Source organism: Aristolochia californica, unplaced genomic scaffold, assembly GCF_029961685.1.
Source record: "Aristolochia californica isolate CCGP_79_NKW_82.1479 unplaced genomic scaffold, dmAriCali1.0.hap1 SCAF_2, whole genome shotgun sequence".
NCBI lineage: Eukaryota > Viridiplantae > Streptophyta > Magnoliopsida > Piperales > Aristolochiaceae > Aristolochia > Aristolochia californica.
Window position 1 is genome coordinate 47852858 of NW_027181881.1, and position 13641 is coordinate 47866498.

Genomic DNA, 13641 nt, shown 5'->3' on the forward strand with positions numbered 1-13641 from the left:
CCTTAATTATTTATCTAAACCTACTTGAAAAGGTGGACCCACAGAGCAGTGGCCCCACGAAATTTGCTCATCCGGCCCGTTGTAACGCTTCACGGGCCCACCCAGTTGCTCAAGGCAATCTATTCCGATATCGATGAAAACTAAAATAACACAACGCGAGTTACGCTGACACAAAACAGTGGACTTATCTAAACCACCTTTACCAGAAACCGTTTAAAACGGTTAACACACTTTTGTTACATTCCAATTTTACCCGCCCGAAACGGCTAACGATGAATGGACGTCGCCTTCGGGCTTATTAAGCTTTCGTTCGTGAGCTGCATGCACCTGTACGTGTCGTCATCTGTGCAGGTGGGACGAAGATGGGGGTGACGTCGAGTTGCAGCGACTCATTGGCAGTTTTTGGGGGCGCTGTGAGAGGTGATTGTCATCGACCTTTTGGGGCAACGTAATCGTTCCTGGAAGATTGAAATAGACAAATTCCAGCTTCTCCGAAAGGGTGAAAGGTTAATGCCGGACGAAGATGGTGATTGAGTTTTCAATTTTTTCTTATTGGAAATCTTGCGTGAGGTCGAAGAGACTGAAAATCATCTCAAATTGCCCTTCTGTTCTTGCTTTTTCTGTATGCTTGAGAAGAACGAATGCTAACTTGAGAGCGTTCTTGAAATTCGATTTGTGCAGGAGACAAACAGCTCAGGCGCCTTACAGTGGTGGCCTAAACTCTTAAAAAGAAGCCGATTGATGCTTTAGCGTCGGCGGCTACCTTGGAGGCGAGGTGTTCTTACAAAGCTTGCTTTTATTATAGAAAGCGAGGACTCTTGCTTGTACGAATATGCATCGATGGACAAGAGTCATTCGGTTAGGGTGTCAAGGTTTATTTTACCATTTATTAAATAAAATATTTTTACTCGTGCTTATTTGATTTGAATCATTAATAAGGGTTTTTATATTACTTATTTCAGTTACTTCGTGTATAATTGATTTAAAACACATAAGAATACTTTATACTTGAAACAAAAGAAGGAGAAATTAAAATTATTCTTGTAAAACACAGACTAAACCGATCGATTGAATTGGGTTTAACTAGACTTGGTTGTTAGAAAATTCACGTTTCCTATTGTAATTTGGGTAACATATTTATTATTCAATTATATTTACTATTTAATAGAATTGGCCAAAATTAAGTGATCAAATTTTGTCAAACCCATTAAGGAATATGGGCCAATTGAGTTGATACTATTGGGAATTATGATAACTTTATATAAGGAAACACATTATGGTTATGGTCCCCAAGACACTAAATCACACAGTTTCCCTTCTCCCCATCCGGAAGATAGATGAAGGTCACATTAAAGAACTAAGGAGATTTAATTGAGAAAGATCACAAAGCCAATTATCCGTTTGTATCAATTGTTGCAGTATTCCTTAACAATAGGTGATCGTTTGGAATGGATCTAGGTATTTATCCTAAATTCTAATATTCTGGCATGATATAAATTTTGAATTAAGATTTAAGATTACGGTTATTCTAACATTGGTCTCTTGTCTAGGTCATATAAGTGTAAAACTCGAGGAAAGACTAAACCTTGGTTGAGTTTGCCATAGATTGGTTAAGCCCCATGTGCCACCCTTGTTACCTCTCAGATTTTTGTGTTGTTGTAGCACATTTCAATCTCTAACGACCAAACTAAACTATTCTGGGCTGCTGATAGTTTTATATTGTTGAGTCCATCACTCCTCACCTTTTGGCCAAATTCGTTCTGATAAGGCTGTAAAGCTTTTGGGTGAGAGAGAAAAGGCTGTAAAGCTTTTGCGTGAGAGAGAAATGCAGGTGTCGCATGATCTATGTTCCTCAGCACCAGTAAAAGAAAGGTGTATTTATAGGTAGTATATGCAGTGGCAGTGACGTCGTTAATACCAAAACCCAAGGGCCTAATCGTAACTTTGATTCGCTTCTGAATCCCCTATATACACTTGCTCGCCGATCCGGTTGCAGAGCGTCAGAAATTTGCGAGAGTTCCGATTGTTGCAGAGCGTCAGAAATTTGGTGCGAAGAAAACTAGAAGACCGAAAAGGGGTGCTTGTTGAATCGGTTGTAATGGGTGATGCAGGAGTTTCCGCCATGAAGAGTTCGCTCCTTGAAAACCACACGGAGAAGCACTTCAGGGCCGGTGAGGTCGTCCGGGACGTCATTATTGGCGTGTCGGACGGGTTGACGGTCCCCTTCGCCCTCGCCGCCGGTCTCTCCGGCGCGAGCGTCTCATCCTCAGTCATACTCACCGCCGGCCTAGCCGAGGTCGCCGCCGGCGCCATCTCCATGGGATTGGGCGGGTGACTGTCCAGACATATCTGTTAATTTTCATTTTTTTTCCTTTCTTTCGATCTGGATTTGACACGCGAGGAGTTGGACTGAATGATACTAATGCCCTTGCAGGTACCTGGCCGCAAAGAGCGAAGCTGACCATTACATGCGGGAGTTGAAGAGAGAGGAGGAAGAGATCATTAATGTGCCGGATACGGGTCTGACTGTTTTCTCAGTCAATTTTAATTTTGTGGCTTTTCTTTGTTTCCCTTTCAGATTTCTGTTTGTTTTCACTTTTTCAGTTTGCAGCTATCAATATGACAATAACGTGCTTCTTCTGCAGAAGCTGCTGAGATCGCCGAAATATTATCTGAATATGGACTGGAGCCGCACGAGTATGGTCCTGTTGTGAAAGGTTTACGGAAGAATCCCAAGGCATGGCTCGAGTTCATGATGAAGTGAGTCGCCTCAACTCCTACTCGTAGCTTTTGTTTTCTTTTTACTGCCTTCGTGTAACTTCCCTCATGGTCGTTTGCTCATCTGCCCTGCTGTTACTCTGGCACCCTCCCGCTGTAGGGTTCTTCGTGTTCTTTCTTTACATTTACAGAAGGGAAACCACCATTTCTCATCAAAGAAATCATCTGAATCCACCAAGGTCTATTTTCAGTGTAACAACAAGCCAGAAATATAAAAAAAAAAAACCAGTTTTGAGCTTGTCTCGCGTGCCTGCGTTTTTTCGATTCTAGTTATGGATTTTTCTGGTGGCGATTCAGAAACGTGATCGTTCCCGAATAAGACGATTGATGGGTCAGTGCAGACTAGTGTTGTGCTCGACAGGTGTACACAAAGCAGGCAGTTTATGGTGCGAGGCATGTGGCCAACACACGCCCCATTTGAATAAAATATTCTCTCTGAATCTCCATTATTTTTTGGTCCAGTCTGAATTGCTTGACTACATTTACTGTCTAGTTCCCAAAACAAAACGTGTCTGATCTCTCGGGAGCAGAATTTTGCCTTTACATTCGCACTGGAAAGAAGGTCCAAAATTGTCGACAAAAGATAAAAAATAGAAAAAGGTTGATGGCAGTCTTGGTTTTGTAATATGTGAGTGCAGGTTTGAGCTGGGGTTGGAGAAGCCGCAACCCGGGAGAGCGCTGACGAGCGCATTCACCATTGCACTCTCGTACATTGTAGGGGGTCTTGTCCCACTCATCCCTTACATGTTCATCTCAACAGCCCAGGAAGCAGTCCTCACGTCGGTGGCCGTCACCTTGGTGGCTCTGCTCATCTTTGGCTACGCCAAAGGTTATTTCACGGGCAACAAGCCCTTCGGGAGCGCCCTTCAGACCGCCTTAGTGGGTGCAATGGCCTCCGCCGCGGCCTACGGCATAGCGAAAGCTGTCCAGCCCTGAAGGCGGAAAGAGAAAGAGACGCTCATCCATCCTCTTCCCAACCGGGACGGATTTATTTTTGGTAACATTGGTTCTGTACGCTTGCTTTATGCACTCTCTCTCTCGCTCTCGCTCTCGCTCTCGCTCTCAGCATTATTTTCGCGCTCTCCTCCTCTTTTTGTCTGGTTCCATTTCTTTATGCCCATCAAAGGACATCCGGATGCTAATCTACTCTAAATTTCCCTGAGTTCGAATTTATGGTTCATTGTAACAACATTTCGAGAAATCAAGAATTTTCTTGCTAAAGGGCACAGTTAGAAAAATATGGAACTCACATTTAACAGTCATTTATCTATACATTTGGTAGATCCGCCATACATGTGAGACAAAATAGACCAACTTGGTTATGTATTTATATCCAAAATTTAACGTACCTATTGTGTTTCAAAGTTAATATTCATTGCTGATGCTGCAAGTCTTGTCTGAGTCTGTGAGATCTAACGGCCAAGATGTTTCAAACAGATCGGTACTATGTTTGGCTGATTCCATCTGCATCGGAGTACCAACCTCTAGGGAATCTAACCCACTTTCTTCATTGATTTCTGCCATTGACACATCCAGAAGAAGCTGCTCCCAATAACTGTTTGGTATATCGGGGAGTGTTGTCATCTCGTCAGACTCTACAGGGAGCAAATCTTCCTCTAACGGCATGGAAAAGTCTATTCCTAGTGATTTCAGATCCAAATTTATGGACAAATCATTAATTCCATCCAAGGATGGTACCGATTGAGAGTGTATGGCAGTATTTGGATCCGGCAAGAGCAGAGGCTTCTGACTGTCACCTGTGAGAGGCTGGTACTTTACTATCGCCCCAATGGTATTGGCAGTGTCAGTTTCTATTGTTGGCGTGCGTCGTTTCTTCTTAACCTTCATTATGTGTCTATTAGCTCCATTTTGTTGCAATAGCTGGGCCAAAAACCCAGGCTTTTGCATGGCCATAGCAAAAAACGACAACATTTGTTGCTGATTCTGTTCCATTTGTCCAAGTTGTTGTATCACAACACCTAACTGGAGATCTACATTCTGCTGGTGCTGCCTTACTTTCACCAACTCCTGCATGAGCACATTCTTGTCCCTCTTCAGCATTTCAACTTCCTTTTCTAGCCCAAAATTTCCAACCTCTATGCACGGATTAGTGTATGGATACTTTTCTTGCGACCGGCTCTGCTGGACATGATGATGGTTCTGGGAGGATTTTTTGCGACTAATAGTTCTAAGTAAATGTCTTTGACCCCTCTGGAATCCGTCATTTGCAAATTCCCAGCGCTCTGGGTCGACTTTCCTGAAACCCTGAAAAAGACAAAAAATGTAATATGAAGAATGAAAAAAAAGTTGAATGTAATAAATGAGAATCTTTTACTTCATTTAGTGAAACGTACATAATCTGCTGAGGGACGATATCTCTACCTTATTTGAATATTAGGGTTTAAAACGCACAAGGAGTCAAAACTAACATGAACAAAAATCTATGGACTAAGACAGGATGAAGAAATGATATGTCCTTCAAGTACTCAGCTGTATGTGGATAAGTGCAAGACAGCCTCTATTTTAACCACCCTTATGGCCATCTTTCAGACCAACGAGTTTCAGTTGCATTCAGTAAAGCATCTAAGATGTCCAAGATACTAAACATGAGAGAACATGACTTGATTTTAATGTTACAAAAGGAATATAATATCTGTTTAATATAGCAACATTGGCCTTCTGTGTGTTGGTTAAAGAAATACAGGTTAGAAAATCCAAGTGCATTGTCCCAACAAGGAACACAGTAAATGATCCTGGAACTACCTTCTGCTCTCTACACTTTTCTTTATGTACTCAATCCTTAGAACACCCTCAGGTATTCCATGGCCTAAAAGAAGACTAGATGCATGCATAATTATAAGCATTTTTTATATAACAGCCCAAAAGGGCAAAACACTATCAGGATGGTCAGGAAACGGATCCAAGCTTTGCCCAACTTTCTTTCTTGTGGTGTCTCAAAACCTGAGTAGATGCAGTTATTTATGACCTGAGAAAGTTAAAAATTATTTGAAAGAGAAGAATTGGCAAAGTTCGCTATCAGGCTGTCATCCCATGAATTACAACAGAAGGGAAATTTAGAAACAGCAGTTTCTTAAATATGGGTGAGTGCCCAAGAGATAGAATTAGTGGTATTATAAAGGATCAGGCTCGGTCTCACAGACACCTCTATAAAATTATACTAAAATGTTACCTCCACATCTGCAATATAAAAGCATCTAGTGTTCCCATTTCTCTTTTTTACATTTGAAGGTGTCTTCTATTATAATGTATAATTTATGAAACCACTAGTCAACAGCATGCTATTAGTTTGCTTAATACTAATTCCCTTCAAAACAGTTCTGCAGCATAAACCAATATCTATTGTAAAACAGCAAACTTTCAGCAAGTAAAATGAATAAATAAAATTCATTAAACAGACCAATTTAGTTTTAGACAATTTACTAATCAACAGAATCTTTTGTTAAATATAACCAATTCAAACCCAAAATTGATATTCATAAAATTACCTTTTTGAATGCAATTTTTTTCCTAGAGGTCAGAATGTCCAAGTTGAAAAATGAACTTTAAGGCATGAAACTAACTGTAATGCAATTGGTGAAGCTTTCTCTTACCCAGAGGAACTGAGTGCACTCAAAATGTTTGGGGAAGCAATCAACAAAGAGGAAGGATTTATCAGAGGGGACAACAAAATGGCTGAAAATATATATTAAAAAAAAGCCAGTGACAAGGTCATCATTTGCAATTTGTTTTTTTTTTTTATGCCAACAAAAGTAAACAGATGCCCAAGGCAAGCTTACAGAACAAAACCTTACTCCTGCTGGAACTAGATAAACTCAAAAGGAAATATTCTATGTTAACAAGATAGAGCCCCAAATGCCCTCACCAAGAAAAGTACTGGGTAGAAGTTGTTTGTGGCTATCTATCTTTTGCTTCTGCAAGTTATGCCTCAAAGTAAAATCAGATTTAGCAAAGACCTTAACAAATCTTTATTTTACTTTTAGAGGCATCACCCGAGAGACCATTGGAAAACCATTCCAGAAGAGATATGCATAAGAAAGTAGGAAAGCCACAACATAAGATGCAATGCTTGCAGTTGAATTTGATAGTATATCAACATGATTAAAAGTCAAGGAACACTTAATGTGAAAAGAGGTTAGCTTGTCTTTCACTCATCAGATATGCTGCAGAAGTGAAATTCCAGAATTGAAAAGCAATAGGCGTGGAAAACTGAAGACTAAAAAGGAATAAAAGAAGAACCTTCCATATCAGGAAAAGAAAAGAAGTTATGTTCCCTCTGTCTTCATTCTGTAAACTATTATTTTTTTCATCAAATCCACCTGGTATTAGATAAATGTGGACTAAGGTACATAGTGTTTTACAAGAATAAAATGTTACATGGTCATCAAACAGTTGAATTTGACATCATGGATCACATGCCGGAATGATAAAGAATGTGAAGCTAAATATTCCAAATTATGTTGGATAAGTGGTGGAAATTATCACTTGTTACTTCAGGAGTCAAGAACCCACCTTCTATAACAGAACATTTTTTCCTAGATGATTCTAGTGTTGTCGCCTATAACAATTTTGAGCCGCTTGTTTTTCCATCTTCCAACCCTTGTTTTGTTTTTACACAGCTTTGAACATACTCTGGATTACATTCCAGTTGAAAATTTGGTATGAACGAGCTTCTACTGCTACTCATTTTTAACCCAAGTCTAGAAGAAACATGAAAGAGAAAAAAGAAAGGGAAATACGATAAAATTATCGCGTAGGCATTGATGCGAATATCATTAGTCATCATGTAGTTTCAGACCCTCACAATACTGCCATGGTTTACAAACTAAACTAATTTCAAATTTCCGACAGGACAGACAAACTCAATGAGCGTTATGACTTAGTTAACAAGGCAAGAGCAAAGGCATGAGAAAGTAAACAAGAAGTTCGCCTCGCCATCAAACAACTACGTTTTATTAACGTGCAGGTGCCCCAGATACAGGGTGGTTAGTCAAGACGAAAAACTTTAATCAAGACGACAAACTTACATAAGTATTGAGCTGCCTCACGAAGCTAGAAAAATTGCTGTGCTTGAAATATTTAGGCAGCAAATCCCTCGAAAACGAAGGCAGATCCCACACCACGAAGGTATCGCCGGTGGCACTCCAGGAGATGATGGAGTCTGTGGCCGGATCATTAACCACGTCGTAGCACTTGGTCAAAAAGGGCGTCGGAGAATTACCGAACCCTTCTCCCATTAATTGCCGCTCCAGAGATGATTGAAGTCCTCGTTGGAGGTCTTGAACTAGGGCTTTTGATCTACTTCAGATCGATATCCTGCAACAGAATTCACAGTTTTTCCCTTTCCGGCACGATGAAACAAAATTTGAAATTCGGTAAAATTACCCGAGCCGAAGAAAATAGAGCAGCAATCGTGAGAAACCCGAGCAGAAAATGAAAACCGCTGTCCCGGGAAGAACCGAGATGGAGAGCGTACAACCGCGATGCTCAAGCTTCCGCGAGGCTATAACGGACACCGACCTTTCCAACGGAAGATGGCGGGCGTCGACAATAAAGAAGAAAAAAGCTAAACATGGACGGTTAAGATCCTATCTGGGAATCATCGCAGTACATTCTGCTTGGGTATGTCAGATGCGTTGACTAGAGAAAAGGCCACCTTGCAGGGGCCAGCGTGAAAGCCTCTGTCGTATTTTCAGAAACATTCTACAATAATGTTTTAAATAAATCCCAGAGGTCCGAGGTTATCTATATATCGGGTCTACTTGTACCGCTTCACAGAGCGAGACCACTCTCCCTCGTTTTCTCTCAAATTCGAGAGGCTCTGTCCTCCCTGAGAGGAAAACAAGAAACAGGAAGAAAGAAAAAAAAGAAATGACGGCTGCTCTTTCACCGTTCTGCAGTTGGTGCGATAATTGTGCGAAGCGGAAGAGGTCGAAGAGGGCCTCTGCGTGCTTCAAGAGGAGCTTCTCTTCTAATGTCTTCTGTAAAGACCAGGCTCAGATGATTGGTCTGAGTTCTTGTTTTGCTTCAACAAATGAATATCTGAGCTCTTCTCCTTCGACGAGAAAATCCAACAACGTACTTGAAAGGAATACTGCCGTTTCGACAGGTAAGAACGTGCTTTGATCAAATTTCTCGATTCTTTGATGCTGGCCTTTTGTTTTATCATTTTGCATACTCTTTGAGTTGTTTGTTTGATTTCTTGGTTTGAATGTTCAATCCTTCGGTAATGCAATTCTAATGTGCATTTGCGGAAAGTGCTTTTGTGAACCTTCACGATCCCCTGAATCTTCCTTATATCTATTCTTTTTTCCTGTAAGGCGTTCTTCAGTTGACTAATCGGTTGCTTGCGGATTCTCTGTTGCATTTTTTCCAATAATAATTTTCCGTAGTATACCGTCATCCTGGTTGACATACGGCCTAAATGTGCAGTCGAGTGGTTCTAGTTTATGAGTGTTGTCGGTTTCTCGGCTTTCTTGTTCCTTTTCGTCACTGTTTTTTATGATTTTTTAATTGTTGATACAATTTTGTTCTGATTACTAGTTTCTTGTACCCCTGCTGCAAGCTGAGCATTTCAAATTCTTTTCTGTCTGCATTCTTAAATTCCTAAACAATGCTTGAATGCCCTGTTTCTGTGCAAGTCTTCGAAGTTTTTCTCAAAGCATGTTCAGGGGTATCTTATGATTCTTTCTGAATTGAACTGTTTGGACTTTTCTGTCACATCTCACCTTTTGATTAGATTTTATGTTACTACTGGATTTTCCAAGTTTCTTGTCACTGATGTTAATTGTTGCATTCTGTTGCTCTTTCCTTGCACTTCTTGTCCATGTGCTGGACTGTTGCCTAAACTATGACGAACTCAATCAAATGAAATCTCGATATTTTCAAATTAATAGATTCTTTCCCTGAGAAACTCATTTTCTCGTCTCTGTTCTGAGTTCTGGGCTCTTTGTCTGAGGTCAGGTTGAGGCTGTGAGTTCTGTGGTCCTCCTTTTGACTTTCTTCACCTTCCAAATTCCCATCGACTAGTCAGATGCTTTGCTTGATATAGATTTTATCTTTTTATTTTTAGTTTCTTCTGATCTGAATGTAATCAGGGCGTTTTCATATTTTGTTGGATTTTTTTATTTCCATTCATTTAATGAAGTTCTTTCTTTGTTTACCACACAGCTAATCCATCACAATATCCATCTGAGGACAAGACTAATCTAAAAACAGAGGAAACTAAACAGAGAAGAGTAGTTGTGACTGGTATGGGAGTGATATGCTCCCTGGGTGATGACCCAAATTCTTTTTACCGTAACCTCCTTGAAGGGAAGAGTGGTATTAGCGCAATTGAAGGCTTCAGTTGTACAGATTTCCCTACGGTAATTTGCGGATTTATCTTCCTTTTCATTTATGAACTTGAATTTTTATGAACCAGAAATGATGCTAATAATCAAAATAAACCTGAAAACAGAGGATAGCAAGTGAGATCAAATCATTTTCTCCTGATGGCTGGGTGGAACCAAAATTTTCAAAGCGTATGGACAAGTTTATGCTTTACTTGCTTACAGCAGGAAAGAAAGCTTTGGTTGATGGTGGTCTAACTGAAAAGGTGTTTCAAACACTTGAAAAGGAGAGATGTGGTGTGATAATTGGCTCTGCACTTGGTGGAATGAAGGTATCAGAGAATTAAACATCACGTCCTCACCTGGCCTATTAGTGGATTTTAAAACTTTTTCGATTGCTGGTTCTATTACAGATCTTTAAAGATGCAATGGAAGCACTTACTGTTTCATATAGGAAGATGAGCCCATTCTGTATACCCTTCACAACAACCAACACAGGTTCTGCTATGTTGGCAATAGATCTTGTAAGTTTTAGTCATTATTATTATTTAAGCGCATCATGGAATTCTATGTGCTATTTAATTATATAACTTGTTTCATGCATGGTTAAATGTATAACTAGGGATGGATGGGACCAACATACTCCATTTCTGCTTCAAGTGCTACAAGTGACGTCTGTATCATCAGTGCTGCTAATCACATTATCCGAGGGGATGCGGTAAGTAAGTAGTTTTCCTTACTGATCCTACCTTAACTGATGAAATCAAATCAGTTCTCACTTGCTGCCCTTTTTCTTTTATTTCTCAGCTGAACTTTTTCCAAATTTTGGTTGGCTTTGTGTTAAATCAATATTTTAAGCTAAACCAATGCACTTGGAAGGTGTTTTTACAAAAAAATTAAACTGAGGTTCATTTTATTTGTTGTCAGGACGTGATGCTTTCAGGTGGTTCAGATGCTGCTGTCATGCCAATAGGTACAATATGACTTGTCTTATTGCTATAGTTGTTCTTGTCTTATAATCTGTTTATTTGTATAATTTAAAGCTAATTGTATTTTACTTTGTGTGTGTTATATCCTTTGAAATGTCTGAACCACAAACTCCTCAAAGAATTCATACGATAAAAAAAACTGTTCATTTTTCTAGTTAATCAAATAGTGGAGCACAGGACACTTTAATTTGCTAGTGTTAGGAGAATCTTCACATTGGTTTAAAATGACAAAATAATTCTCTGCATCATGGTATACCTAACGATAAAATAATCTCCTTGTCTTTACTATATCTACATTTGCTGTGCAATCTCCGCACCAACAATGAAACAAATGCAGTCAGTCTTAACAAAGAACTATTCAAGTCACTGGAATGCAGACTGCATATCATGTGCCTCTGTGCCACAATGCTAGTGGGCTAGCAACCACACATAACATAATAGAGATCACCCTTGTGCTTCAAACTATAACTAATGGAAAGCTTGTTCGTCCTTCAAGAAAGTATCAGGGCTCGTGCCTCTGTCCTGGGATCCCTATGATCCTGACTCGATTTCTCAAATTCTTCCATCTGATTGGTTATAACTTATAAGTCATTGAACAAGTCACTCCTGGAAGATCATATGAGATTGGTGATCAGCGCTGAAGTGGCTGATTGGATCTTCTTAACTGTTGAAAGGGCTGCCATGTCTGCAGAACATTAAAATGTTGAGATTTTTTGTCTTCTACAGGCATGCTCAGAGTAAGTTTGTAGATCATTCAAATAATGCCTTCAGTGAAGACCAACTGTTCGAGTACAAACTCCATTTAGAGATCACTAAGTCAGTGGTTTCAATTTTATTAATCTTATTTAAGGAATCATGCTTGGAGTAAGGTTGCTCTAAATTTATAGCTACTCCATTTAGTACAGGAATATGGAAGAGAGTAGTGAGACGTTAAGGACAGAAGAAATGACAAAATTATGAATTTGGAAATAAGTTACACAATAGTTTTTAACTCTTTCCTTTATGAAAAGCAAAACGGTGCATGCATGGTTGGGTCTAATTATGGATGAACAAGCATTGATTTTAAGTGCTCGTGATTATGTATAGGACTGGGAGGTTTTGCTGCATGTGGAGTGCTGTCAAAAAGAAACGAAGATCCCACCAAGGCATCTCGTCCTTGGGATTCAGTAAATATTTCAAACTTCTCGTTGTCTTCTTATCGATATTGTTCACATATTTTATTTTGATAAAAGAGCAATATCCACTTATCATGTCATCACTGTTTTACAATTTAACAGGATCGTGATGGCTTTGTTTTGGGGGAGGGCGCAGGCGTCCTGCTTTTGGAAGAACTTGAACATGCAAAGGTAGACATTGTACTTGGTAGAAAAGAAAGTTGCGTCAGTTTTTCCTTTCAAATGATTTTTCAGATGATTTTTCTTGGGAGACTCCTTGTAGAATTATTGCTCTAACTCCTATTGAAATTTTAGGCCAGAGGAGCTGAAATATACGTCGAGTTCATTGGAGGGAGTACAACGTGTGATGCATTCCACATAATAGAGCCTCAACCCACAGGTTTGATCCAATTCTTCTATTCTAATCCCTGTAGCAGTTCGATAGTAAAATGAATAGGATTTTCTCCATCTCCTTTCACTGAACTATCTATATATTGTTTCCTCTGCCAGGTCACGGCCTTTCTCGTTGTATAAAGAAGGCTCTGCTTGAGGCGGGCATCAATAGAGAAGACGTGAATTATGTAAATGCATATGCATGTTCTACAACGAAGGGAGACATAGCGGAGTATCGGGCTTTGATTAGTCATTTTGGTCAGAACACTGAGGTCTGGAATATGTCTCAAGAAATTTGTACAATGGAAGTTTTATAAACCCATAACTAATGCTTCTTCTTTTTCTGTTTTTATATCATTTTCAGCTGAAAATAAATTCCACAAAGTCAATGATTGGACACTTGGTTGGTGCTTCTGGGGCTGTAGAAGCTGTGGCAACTGTCCAGGTACCAACTAAGCTTCAAGAGAAGAGTTTGAATAGTCAATTCAGCTACAAATAACATTTATTTACTTCAATCGATGTCTTGAATATCTGTTGATTCAGCTGTTTAATTATCATTGCAGGCTATAAGACATGGATGGTTACACCCTCAAATCAACCTTGACAAACCCGACAAAGAATTGGTGGGTAGTACTGCAGTGCAGCATCTTCTCTTTCAGCTAAAATACCGTGGTTCTTTTTCTCTTCACTTTCCATTTCCTTTTCTGATGTGTTTCAGGACATGAGGTGGATGGTTGGACCCAGAAAAGAAAGACTAAACATAAAAGTTGCTCTTTCAACTTCTTTCGGTTTCGGTGGCCACAATTCATGTTTACTTTTTGCCCCTTTCAAGGAGTGAACTTCGTCATCTGGATTCGCCTTTTTTTTTTTGTCAGAGTTTATCGTGTTTTGAGGGGTGAGATTTTTCTCTTTTTCAACAGGTAAAGACCAATCAGGAACCCTCGATTCCACATTGGAACCAGAGGGTTATTTTACTCT

General features: G+C 39.7%; 3 protein-coding genes across 4 annotated transcripts; 2 read left to right on the forward strand and 1 right to left on the reverse strand.

Annotated features, from left to right (window-relative positions):
* Nucleotides 1-2016: 2016 nt before the first annotated feature.
* LOC137955880 (vacuolar iron transporter 1-like) lies at nucleotides 2017-3940 on the forward strand. Its single transcript, XM_068803079.1, has 4 exons — nucleotides 2017-2331; nucleotides 2435-2520; nucleotides 2646-2760; nucleotides 3417-3940. The coding sequence occupies exons 1-4, from the start codon at nucleotides 2099-2101 to the stop codon at nucleotides 3712-3714; spliced, it is 732 nt and encodes a 243-aa protein (XP_068659180.1). The 5' UTR covers nucleotides 2017-2098; the 3' UTR covers nucleotides 3715-3940.
* A 67-nt stretch (nucleotides 3941-4007) lies between these two features.
* On the reverse strand, nucleotides 4008-8304 carry LOC137955879 (heat stress transcription factor A-1-like). 2 transcript variants are annotated; one of them, XM_068803078.1, is made up of 3 exons: nucleotides 8182-8304; nucleotides 7824-8112; nucleotides 4008-5043 (listed from the first exon to the last, which is right to left on the reverse strand). In XM_068803078.1, exons 2-3 carry the CDS (start codon nucleotides 8031-8033, stop codon nucleotides 4144-4146), a joined length of 1110 nt encoding a protein of 369 aa, XP_068659179.1. In that variant the 5' UTR covers nucleotides 8034-8112; nucleotides 8182-8304; the 3' UTR covers nucleotides 4008-4143. The 2 variants fall into 2 exon arrangements, with proteins under 2 accessions (XP_068659179.1, XP_068659178.1); XM_068803077.1 differs by having other exon boundaries at nucleotides 7824-8304.
* Nucleotides 8305-10025: 1721 nt separating this feature from the next.
* LOC137956907 (3-oxoacyl-[acyl-carrier-protein] synthase II, chloroplastic-like) lies at nucleotides 10026-13593 on the forward strand. Its single transcript, XM_068804573.1, has 12 exons — nucleotides 10026-10163; nucleotides 10256-10459; nucleotides 10541-10651; nucleotides 10750-10845; nucleotides 11055-11100; nucleotides 12203-12282; nucleotides 12394-12462; nucleotides 12586-12670; nucleotides 12781-12935; nucleotides 13028-13108; nucleotides 13227-13286; nucleotides 13382-13593. Exons 1-12 carry the CDS (start codon nucleotides 10050-10052, stop codon nucleotides 13499-13501), a joined length of 1221 nt encoding a protein of 406 aa, XP_068660674.1. The 5' UTR covers nucleotides 10026-10049; the 3' UTR covers nucleotides 13502-13593.
* Nucleotides 13594-13641: the final 48 nt, after the last annotated feature.

Coding starts and splice junctions, on each gene's coding strand:
- LOC137955880 (XM_068803079.1), top strand. CDS start 2,099: ATGGGTGATGCAGGAGTTTCCGCCATGAAGAGTTCGCTCCTTGAAAAC. Junction 2,521..2,645: donor CATTAATGTGCCGGATACGG/GTCTGACTGTTT, acceptor CTTCTTCTGCAG/AAGCTGCTGAGATCGCCGAA. Junction 2,761..3,416: donor TGGCTCGAGTTCATGATGAA/GTGAGTCGCCTC, acceptor ATGTGAGTGCAG/GTTTGAGCTGGGGTTGGAGA.
- LOC137955879 (XM_068803078.1), bottom strand. CDS start 8,033: ATGGGAGAAGGGTTCGGTAATTCTCCGACGCCCTTTTTGACCAAGTGC. Junction 5,044..7,823: donor TGAGGCAGCTCAATACTTAT/GTAAGTTTGTCG, acceptor TGTCTTTTTCAG/GGTTTCAGGAAAGTCGACCC.
- LOC137956907 (XM_068804573.1), top strand. CDS start 10,050: ATGGGAGTGATATGCTCCCTGGGTGATGACCCAAATTCTTTTTACCGT. Junction 12,283..12,393: donor CATCTCGTCCTTGGGATTCA/GTAAATATTTCA, acceptor ACAATTTAACAG/GATCGTGATGGCTTTGTTTT. Junction 13,287..13,381: donor ACAAACCCGACAAAGAATTG/GTGGGTAGTACT, acceptor GATGTGTTTCAG/GACATGAGGTGGATGGTTGG.